At 47.1% G+C, this 11,168-nt stretch overlaps 1 protein-coding gene across 1 annotated transcript in view; it reads left to right on the top strand.

The window, feature by feature from the left end:
• Positions 1-8,729: 8,729 nt before the first annotated feature.
• Positions 8,730-11,168, top strand: part of LOC142579969 (arginine kinase-like) — a 35,451-nt gene continuing 33,012 nt past the window's right edge. Inside the window, exon 1 of the mRNA XM_075690661.1 lies at positions 8,730-8,780. Within this exon, the coding sequence (XP_075546776.1) occupies positions 8,734-8,780 (47 nt within the window). The 5' untranslated portion in view covers positions 8,730-8,733. The remainder of the gene's footprint in view (positions 8,781-11,168) is intronic.

Genomic DNA, 11,168 nt, shown 5'->3' with positions numbered 1-11,168 from the left:
TTAATGAGAGTCCCTCCCATGTATAAGAGCCGAGTTTTCTTCAAGGGCAACATACCGGAAGAGATTTCGCCTTTACTCCACGTCAGAGAAATTTTAGAACCTTTTGGTGACAATGAGCAAAAGCGGACGCTCAAAAAAAAGCTAAATACGCAATCGGTTAGCCAGCAAGTTTGCTTTAGAGTTAACACGATGGCCCAGTGGATCGAGCGACCAGTATATGCGCCTGCCCTCGTCTCACGACCCTTGGCCGACGCTTCTCTCACCAACGCGAGGAAATTTACTAGAAAGCAACCTCCTGTACGCGCAGATGTTTTCTTTAATGAACGCTACTGACGTGAAAATGCGTTTCTAAATTTTCACTCGTACCGAATTAGTTGGCTTTGCAGTGGAGAAATACGGTAGATTTCAAACGAAGATCAAAATTTTTCTGATATATTAGCCCATTCTTTGACTTAGACGTTGCGCGTCTGCCTCGCGAAATCAAGGTTTAGGTCATCGAAGAGTTTAAAACATAGTGCACGCAGACGTATCAGGCACGGTTTGCACGAAGGTTTTTATAGCATCTGCCGCTTTAATACTAACAGTACTGAGCAATAAATGCAGCCAGGGCCATCAGCATGCTTTGTCGTGTTGCCTGTATGTACGAAGTGAGAGCTGTGTAAGATGAGAAGTCCTTTGTTTCTCAAGGCGGAAGCACTTAGCGGAGTCAGTCTGGCCATCACAGCGCCTTAATGTCGCAGCCGCATGGACTACGTGGATGTGAAAACGCATTGCATGGTTCTCAAGGCCAAATAACGGTTATGCGAATAGCAAAATTGAAAAACTTTTCATGGGCTTACACCGATTACACCACTTATTCACAAAATTAACACATGAATGTCAATTCTAAGCGCTGCGCACGCACCAGGCTTGGCCCGCAAGACAGCTGTCCACAAGGGAACGGGCGTGACATAAGATGAGAAATAAGAATGCCGGAACGCTCTGGATGTTCCAGTACTAGTAGCAGCAACGGTAATCAACTAGCCCGTACCACTCCAATGGTACCTATGTCAGTTCGATGCCGAGGGCTACAGACGAAAGTAGCGCAAATATTCAGTTGGACCATCATCAGTTGTAGTCGGCCGCATCTGCCGAGAACTTCCAGCGATCTTGCAGGACCAAGGTTCGACAATGCTTCTTGTGCATAATAAACCTAAACACCAACTTTTCATATTGATATGATGAAAGTATCACAATTCCTTCATGCTGAGACTTTTTTCTCCATTCGCTTCACAGGATCCACGTCGACATCAGCTCGCAGACGCGAGTGAATATCTCCAAAAGCAGGCAAGTGTCGAAGCCGGTTTTCTTTTTAGATGGTGTTGATTAGAGTGTTGAGTGGCATACCGCCGTTTAAGCGGAGCTCGTGCTGTGCGTCAAATGGGGCACAAGTTCTTGCATACGTACTTATCGCTTTGCAGAAAATCCCACGCATGTTATGCAAGTCAACGCATACATTTAAAGCACTCAACGTATACTACGCCGTCAACTTCCTAAAGCGGAAAAGGCGTTTTTTTTATATAGCCAAGCTCTAGATATCGCTTACGTGGACGAAAACCTTCATGAAGTTAGCGGTTAATGACGCGCCCTGCACATTTTACAATGGCTACAATTTGTACGTTACATTTGTGTTTGTGTTTTGTGTGATCAGATCTAGAAATAAACGAGAAGAAAGGCGGTTAACCGAGGGGCCCGATCTTTTATTATTCATATCTTAAGAAGCCAACGAACACTGACACCAAAGACAACAAAGGTGAAATTACTTGTGCTTAATAAATGAAATAAAGAAACGATAAATTAATGGAAATGAATGTGCATGAAAAAACAACCTGCCGCAGGTGGGGAACGATGCACAACCTTCGCATTTTGGGGGGACTTCACCCAAAAATGTCACGTTCTCGTGACGCCTGCGGCGAAAAGGATGTTCCACATCCACCGCCAAGGTATATAAGTGGTGGCGCTGGCTAGCGCTCCCAGGTTTCTACTAGCAAACAGAAGTACCCGAGAAAGTGGTTGGGAGAACGGCGCCGCGGTAGCTCAATTGGTAGAGCATCGCACGCGAAATGTGAAGGTTGTGGGATCGTTCCCCACCTGCGGCAAGTTGTTTCTTCATCCACTTTAATTTCCATTAATTTATCGTTACTTTATTTTATCTATTAAAGGGGTGGATACATGAAAATGTTCGTTCATGCGTTCTTCGATTCAAGCGTTAAGTACTGCTTCAGGAAGCACGATACACCACCGCGGGATTCATATATACCGGATAAATAATTTAATACTAGCATTATTATACCGAGCGATTTCGGTTTCGGTTTCTGGGCCCCGTGTGATGCTATGACGTCGTAGGAGAGGAAGTCACGTGGGTCACAAGAAATAGTGACGTAAAACTATGCTGCGTCGTCTGCTCACGCATACGCGTGCTCTGCCAGCAGAGGTAAACAACTGGCGACTCGAAGTGCATGTCGCGTTAATTATAATTATTGCAACGAGCGACAACGGTAACAAAATATTGCGGCTTGTGAGAGTCGGTGATTCATTCCGATGCGACATCAGCTTTAGCATTGAAGTGAACCGGAAAAGGCCTAGCGACGATGTTAGCGCCCCCGAACGATCAGCGGCGGTGAGGCTGCCGTCGGTGCCAAAGTGACCACTCCTCGGTCGCTGATTGGCCGCTTCGCCATAGGGCTGCCGCACAAATGTGTCCCGAACCCATCCTCTCTACGGCAAGGCAATCTGGCCGTTCCCGAGCAAGACCACTGTCGCACGGCGGCCCAAGAACGGCAAACGGCGAGCTACCAGTTGCCGTGCCGGTAACGTGTACGGGCCTTTACACGTTAAGAAACGCCAAGCGAACGAAAGACCGCTCCGAGCTGCGGAACTCAGGCAAGTGCCAGACTCACAGATGCTGCGTCCATTGCTCTCCGCTACAGCGCTGTGAACGCCTCGGTTAGCCAGGGGTTAGGGTTAGCTCGGTTACAGTGTTCCAGAAGCCTGTAGCATACAGAAAGAATTTTTAGAACGACAGAAAGCTGAGCTAGTTGGTAAGGATTCATAATGCAAAGAAGGGGTAAGGCGTTCAGACACGGGCACAAGGGAAGTGGACAACACGAATGCCACATATTCTGGTCCCTTTCGGAGCCTCAACGCGTAAAGCCCCGTCCACGTTACCGGCACGGCAACTCGCCGCACGCCATTTGCCGTTCGCAGGCCGCCGTGCGGCGTTCGTGTTGTCCACTTCTCTTGTGTCCGTGTATGCACGCCTTACCCCTTCTTTGAATTAAGAAAGGATTTCTATATGCTTGTAGCTCGGTCATAGTGGAGGCTATGCTCGGTCGCTCGGTTCAGCAGGCTCCGTAATCGGCATTTCATCGCTACTCATCATACGTCACGTTTTTGTGCTAGTGTGCTACGACGTCAATATTTTCGTTCCTCCGCTGTCACGTCATAACAGCCGCGCTAGCGATGAGTCTCTACCACGAGAAGGAGCTGTTAATGACTTTTTGGAGCTGAATTAAAATTATTTTGGAATGCTTGCAGAGCACAATACCTCGTTGTCGCTGTCCTCGCATACAGAAGTAGCCTACAACAGGCTATTTTATAGCGTCAACATTTGGTGTCTCAACCCCATTAGGCACAAGTAATTTCCCCTTTGTTGTGCTTGGTGTCAGTGTCTGTTGGCTTCTTATGATACAGATCTAGAAATGTGCTGCTCAGTACTGGTTCGCTTAAATACAGTGCTTTAGTTGCTGTAATTACTTTAAGGAAGTACCTAATTAAAACAACCCTATATGGTATCTCGTTTGGTTGCCCTTTATCTTAGCGTCATCTGCAAGTCAGCGAGAGCAATCGAGCGGTCAGTTCAGTCCCCTTGATCCAGTCTGGCCCAGTCAGTATGTCAGTTTGTCCAGTCAGTCCAGTTATTCCAGTTCAATCAAATCCGTACGTTCGGTTGGTCGGTCGATCGGTCGGTCGCTCCTTTGATCGACCAGCCTGGGGTGATGTGATCGATTGATTAATCGAATCACTCAAGGCCCCTAAGGCCAGTCCAGTCCAATCAGTCAATCGGTGCTATCCAATAAGTGAGTGTACAAGGGAGGGACGATCACGTGTTTGAAGACGTTTGTTAAATACTGAAATGCAAGCACTTTGTCCGCGGGAAAGAATTAATGTTAACATGCGTAACTAACTGGCATATATTGCTTTTCCGCCCCCCTTAGAACGCTAAACACTTATTCAAAATTCAGTGTCAGTTACGTATTGTAACATTAAGATATTTCCCATGGACAAAGTACTCGTCTCGCTATTTGCTCACTTTGACGCTGACAAATCGGCGCTTTGTCCTCAGTGGAAGCCAGCCCGACATGCGGCCCATGACGCCGCCGATGATGTACCAGCCAATGGCCGGTCCCTCCATGCAACCGCAAATGATGTTCGCGCCCCCTCCATCACCGCCACCGATGATGGCGCCCATGATGCCGCCGCAATTCATGCAGCAGCCACCCATGATGTACGGGCCAGCCGGGCCGATGTACACCAGTACAAGGTGAGCAGCCATCCGGCATGCTCGAGAAAACGAGAGCACATTCTCGTAGCTAGTAGTGCCTTGTTCCCTACCCCATATTTCTAGCTTTCTTTTCCCGTCTGTGAGGCCTGTGCATGTAACGAAAGAGAGCACAAGAATAGGAAACACTCGCGGGGAGGGGAGGGGGGATTTGGCTTAAGTTCTTGGTGCAGCAGCTCGAAAACCAGACACAAAACATTAAGCAATTTCGGACGCCATTGGAGCCGCACAATATTAGATCTCTCAGAATAGGTGGTTCCCGTCTTTATGGTACGCAGCAAGAAAGATAAAAAAATCACCGACGATTACGATACTTTATTACCTGAAATTTGAGCGTAGCTCTATACGTGTTTTCATTTCGGAATATATTGGCTGGCACTGGCAATCTGTCCCGTGCGGCACGTGGCGAATGGAGCCACGTGTGGCGCGACTGCCTCGCTAATCGGGAGCTCTCGAGAGGAAGCGCGTGGGTGACGCGTGGGCGCGATTCAGAGCAGCCGCCGCAGACAGACCTCCGCTCATGCAGCGCTTTGTTTCCATATATGGTATCGGTGGCGTCATCGGTCGACGTTCACCGTAGTGAACGTCGACCACCTGAGGTTCTTTAACGTGCACATAAATCCAAGTACACGGGTGTTTTCGCATTTCGCTGCCATCGAAATGCGGCCGCCGCGGCCGGGATTCCATCCCGCGACCTCGTGCTCAGCAGCCCAACACCATAGTCACTGAGCAACCACGGCGGGTAAAGATGTTTCTGCACAATAGCATTCACCGACGATTACGATACTCCATAATGCAAAATTTGAGTGCAGCTCTATACGTGTTTTTATTTCGCTATATATTGGCTGGCACGAACAATCGATCTCGTGCGGCACATTGCAAACGGAACGACGTGTGGCTCGAATCACTCGCTGATGGCGAGATCTCGAGCATAGAGTTTCTCACTATAGGACCTAGAAGTAAATGTAGTGCTGCTGCGCTGTGGTATGCATGGGAATGCCGGCATGTTGTGACTTCGGATTGGCATTGTTCTCGGAGAGCCAGGACGCCTTAAAGACGCGCCTGGTTCAGTTATATATTGCCCAGCAATATAAAACTGAACTACTATTTTATAACTTATATATAGTTTAAAGACGCCAGAAATGAGTTTTATGTTGCTCAGCGAAACTGCAGAGCAGCCTTCCGCTGTCTCTATGAGTAGTAATTGGTGCAGTGCATTCCGATTGTTTGTCAAGCAAGTAAATGCTTCTCCGAGAGTATGCTACTGAAGAGAATTTCGAGGACTGTTTCTTCTGTCCTTTTTTTTTACTGAAACCATCAATCACAGACTGATGCCATAGTTACTGAATCGGCCTTTCACCCAGCATAGCGTGTGACACGGCAGATGACTTTCGTAGCGGCATTAGTTTCGTATCATCCCTTACTGTGGTTTGCCCCCTGTGGCGGCGGGCCCCGGAAGGTCGACAGGTACAACGTGCTATGGGCCCAGCTACAGTGGCGGTTATCCCGACCGGCGAGACGGTCGCGATTGGGATAGCGGCCGCATGGACCGGTGGGGATCGGACCAGCAGTCCGACTACGGGCCACCGCGCAGGAAATCCAGCCGCGGCAAGAGAAGGTCCGTGTGGCTCGTCTCAATGCGTGCTGTCTACGACACGCTGAAAATCAGTGACGTCACTGACTTGTCCGCGAAGCACTGAAAATGCAACCTAAGGAGTTAATACGCATTAAAGAACGGCGATAGTCACTCAGTCCCGCTGGCTCGTCAGGCACTGTTGCAGCAAAAGGACTTGCGACACCATGCTCGCCAAAGCAAAGCAAGAAATGGTCGCGAACTGCTAAGCAAAGAGTTGCACTCAAGAATGTACGCCAGACAGCGTGTCAATTAATGCACTGTGCACATTCTGCAATGCGTAAAAGAACCGACATGGAGTGGTTGACCAAAGCACTGTAATGCACGATGGAAAATCTGAGCTGAGGCCCCGAACTAGAGAGGCAACGCTTTTTCAAAGAAAAGGTTGGGATGGCGAAGAGAGATGGCGTACAGGAGTATGCACGGTAGTCACCGCAATGTAACGTCATACCTTGACCTAAATATCGTCCGTCTCTGCAGAGCAGCGCCATAGCCCTCTACGACAGTGAATAAAGAGTAACCAAAGGCTTGCGAAACTCTTCAAATGACGTCCTGCTCTTCGCAAATTAGCGTGCGAATCTCTGGTGAAAGTACAGACGTCTGCCGAAGAACAACACCACGCTAGACTCTGACACGCGGACATCTGGCACTGAAGCATATAGACCATCTTAGGGAGGGATACGGGCATGGTATTAGAGAAAATTGCGTGAATTAGAAACTTCGTTCACCGTTGATGTCTGCCAGCTGGTTAATGCAATTTAACCTTTATGAAGATGTCCGCCTATGGCTATGTGGGTTACTGTCTGAACAAATTATATTAGACTATCATTGGATATAGGCCATATGCGAACCCGAAAATTGCCGAAAGACCGTTGGCAATATTTCTGTAGGCCGCTGTATTGACTATTTCATAGCACGTTTAACACTTTCTAGACAATTTTTGAACGCCCAAAGGCCTGAATGGGATTTTAAAAATATTTGTATTTTTATTTTATTTTCGAAACCTTAGCCACGTGTTTGCACTAAAGAAAGCAAATGTAGGTCAATCCCGTCTACTTTGCTTGCATTCCCGGAGTGTAAGCGACGCGATACAGTTATGCACCACAGAACTGTGAGTGCTGCTCTCGTGTGTGACGATCTGCAGGATGGGGGGGGGGGGGGGGGGGGAACCGTGCCGCAGAGGTCACGGAAAGGCCCTTTTTATGTTAAATGTCAAGGAATATTCAGTCGTTGATGGCTCATGAGGTACTGTGCAAGCTCAGCGAGTAAAAGATACTTTTGAACTAATTATATTGAAACAAAAGAGTGTTATGTCCCACGCTCCAGCATGTTCGTTAAGTATTCAAGGCTCCTCCCTTGGTAGGGTTCTTTAGTCACCATTGTTCCTTCAATTGTCAGTATTAGCCACGTACCTGCGTAACTTTTCATCTTGCGGTGGTCGAATCCGTCGACTGACTTAAGCTGACCCAACAAGCGCCAATTCTTTGAAGGGAGAAGCCTTATAATAGGCAAATTCAGTCTGCGCGCCATTGTCTTCTAGCGGGCCGGCATAAAGGGTGTTTCATTGCTTCGCAGACAACTCTGTGACTTCGTCACAACTATCACATGTACCGCGAAAATGCTAAGCGTATCCTCTTTGCGCCTAAATCATAACATTTGCGAGTCTACGCTACGAAAGTCGTCTGCTGTACAACGCGCGTACGGCCATCCGCGAAGTGCAGGCTCTGCGATGTAGCACTCGTGCTGCAAAGGCTTCCAAAGAATTGCAAGTTTGTTGTGCTAGATGTGTGGCGGAGTGATGATGCAGCGGTGGAAAAATAAAAATTTGTCCGAGCCTAAAATTAGGCGAAAAATTAAAGACTGTTGAAACACAAAGGTTACGAATTTTTTCTTAGGGTTTTAATCAAGACTTCATTTTCTTTTGTGGGCAGTGTTCTGTACCACTAGACTAAATGTTCAACCGCTACAATATGGCTTTCTTTAGCGTTAGACAGCATTTGAGAGCGCGGTAACTTCTCAAGAAGGACTGAATGAAAGTCTTCTTCGGGGGAAGGACACTTTCGTAGCGTACCAACAAGCGTGGTAAAACGAGATTGTAACGCCCTCTGCATGCTGGTTACAACGCTTCAGTTCCTCATTCAGGCATCAAATAATAAATCAGCGAAAACAGGCTTGATAAGCACAAAATGAAAATGCCTTCGTTATTAAATAATCGCATTTCATGCAATGCCGTCCGTTACGAAAAGTACGCTCAGAGCTAAATGACCAATTATTTTCGAAGGTTACCTTTAAAAGGGTCGTCGTTTCTCCAACTTAAATGTAATCGAATCGATTGAGTTGTATCATGAGAAGAAGTAAGCTATTCGGTCATAATTTACTGATGGGTCTGTTGTTATTTTAGCGGTGACATTCGAACGTTCCACTTCACAATCTCCGTGACCGCGTAAAATATGCTCTGCGTTCGGCTTTTTTTTTTTCTCGTCTCATGCAAAGCCAAACGATGATTCCCGTGGATAGCGGCAGGCGCTACATTACCCTTATTCAAAAGTAAGTATTCTTCTCTGTTTATTTTCAATTTCCTACGTCAACCAAGTGTAGCCAAAAGTTTACCTAGTGCCTCTCACGAAGTGCTTGCTTTTACAAATTGAAGTCAAAATGAAAGTCAAACTTCAACACTCACTTTCTCTAAAAGGTTGCCTGTGTTCGATCCTTTGTTTATCTAACTTGTATATGCATCTGTTTCCTCATGATCGAATATTTTCGTATGTTCCGTATTCAGCACAGGTAAATATTCAACGCGTGCTTCGTATAAAATATCGTTCCATGGACTACCTTTAATCCACTGTTTCAATTACAATGTATATCACTATATTTGGCCACCACTATCGCTATTCTTTCTGCTCGGCCGGATGCCATTGGTTTCTTTGCCCCGTCAAACTGTTTGGTGCAGCTTTTTTTATGAAGGGGGCCAGGAAGATGTGTTTATATAATGCGAAAATAAATATTTATTGATTTGACTGCTACAAACATTAAAGCAGCTTTTTCTGAAAGCTGTTACTTCACGATACATAACAGTTCGCGAAACGGCGTCCCATGCAGATTCTCGGCTAGTAGGCTTCAGGCTGTTTCGACCTCCAAGGAATGCATAGTTATTTTGCCAAGAAAAACGCTGTAGCCTTTTTTGAATAAATTTGTATTGCGTAAATAGCGAGATTTCGGATAAGGTATTGTCATTAGCGAGTATTAGATTTGGAGGTGCAAGCAGTTTGCGTTCCCTAGTATAACATTAGGTAATATTTGCCGTTTCCGTTCGAGAAAGAAAGTTTGCGCTCGCTCACTCTTTCATACTCAACTACCTTTAACCCTAGTCACAGGTCTGTATCTTACATCCCGTAATAAGCTCGGTAATGCAGCTTTTACTTGGGCGACGACGCATGAACTTCAGTTACTATGGTTTGGCGCAGTGTTCAGAGATATTACTTCTACTTGCTTGCACAGATGCAGTTGATGAAGCGATTGCGATAACACGTTCATGATGGTGCTCACAATTTCAAGACGCCCCAGTAAGCTGATTAAGAAAAATGTGCATTTTCACGAGTTAGAATGAAGGAATTGTAGAATGAATGCAGAGGTACCACCGCTGTTATAGAGCATGCATGATGCGACGATCTACGCTGAGTGTTTGCGCAAGTACCTACTCTGACCTCCTGAGCGCCCGTGGGCCGCCTTAAAGAACTTACAGCGCGACCATCAAGTCGCCAGCCCACTTCTTCGTGCAAGCTTGTAATTCAAGTGGATCCCGTCTTGTTGAAAATAACCACGCCTTCTCACTTCCCTGTTTACTTCGACAACCTCGAAGCCTTTCGCTCGGCTCATTTTCCATATCGCCTCATTAGCAGCCACTACGGTTATTTGTACGTGACTGTCACGTACAGACACCTCCGACACGGTGCACACCACGATCTGCACCTGAGGGGATAGCTCACGCAAATCGTCCACTCCCTTCGCCAAGCGCTGGGCTAGGCCTGTCCCTTTCGTGTTTCGGACGTCATTTAGCCCACCTGCCACTATGACAAGGTTGTGCACGTAGGAATTTTCCGCGACCTTTTCTTTTGCTCGCTCTATGACAGAACCTAGTTTCCGCCCTAAAAATGTCCCTACCGCCACTCTTTTATCGCTTTTCACCCTCTCCACAATTGCTTCTGAGCACCTTTGAGTCTCCAGCGATAATCCCCATTTCACTATCTCCTACCTCTCCCTGCTTCCCTTTGTGCTTCTCTGCGTGATTCGGATTCGACAAGGGGGATTGACCCCTCTGCTCCTGCTTTTTTTCCGGAACGGCCTCAAGATAGGTCCCACTCTGTCCAGATAGCCCCCCACCACTTTGCACGCATTCCACGTACTTTGCTGGCGCTCCCGCTCCAGCACGTCAGGGGACTGCGTTCCATTGTCACGACCATTTTTGTTCACAATGGCAGCCCTGTTCAGCTTTTCCTCGGCTGTTTCAAATCTTTCTTCCACTACCTTCCGTGCATCACGCTCCCTGTTTAGCTCATTTTTGAGCTCTTCCACCTGTTTGACATGTTCTTTCTGGAAACCCTCCATTTTCTTCAGCCTAGCATCGGCACCACAGTGTATGCCGATTGACTCGACTCCCTCTCCATGCTCATTCGTCCCCTCATCTGCCTTGAAAGACCCCCCGCACACTGCCCGCTTTCCTGGCTTTCTTGCCATGTATTGCACGGTCTTTTCTAATGCAAATGCTATAATACGATAATACTATAATAATGCAAAGCGCGCGCCTTCTAGCAAAAACCGATACGCACAGGATCTAAACCCTTAAAATGTCGCAAAGTAACTCTCACCAATGCTTTAAAATCAATCAGTGCCGCAGAGACTTAAGGTATGACAAGTTTTCGCACGTGTTCAACCACG

The sequence above is a fragment of the Dermacentor variabilis genome, chromosome 4 (genome assembly GCF_050947875.1).
Source record: "Dermacentor variabilis isolate Ectoservices chromosome 4, ASM5094787v1, whole genome shotgun sequence".
NCBI classification, from domain to species: domain Eukaryota; kingdom Metazoa; phylum Arthropoda; class Arachnida; order Ixodida; family Ixodidae; genus Dermacentor; species Dermacentor variabilis.
The sequence above is the reverse complement of the archived record's forward strand: the minus strand, read 5'-3'. Positions and strand labels throughout refer to the sequence as shown.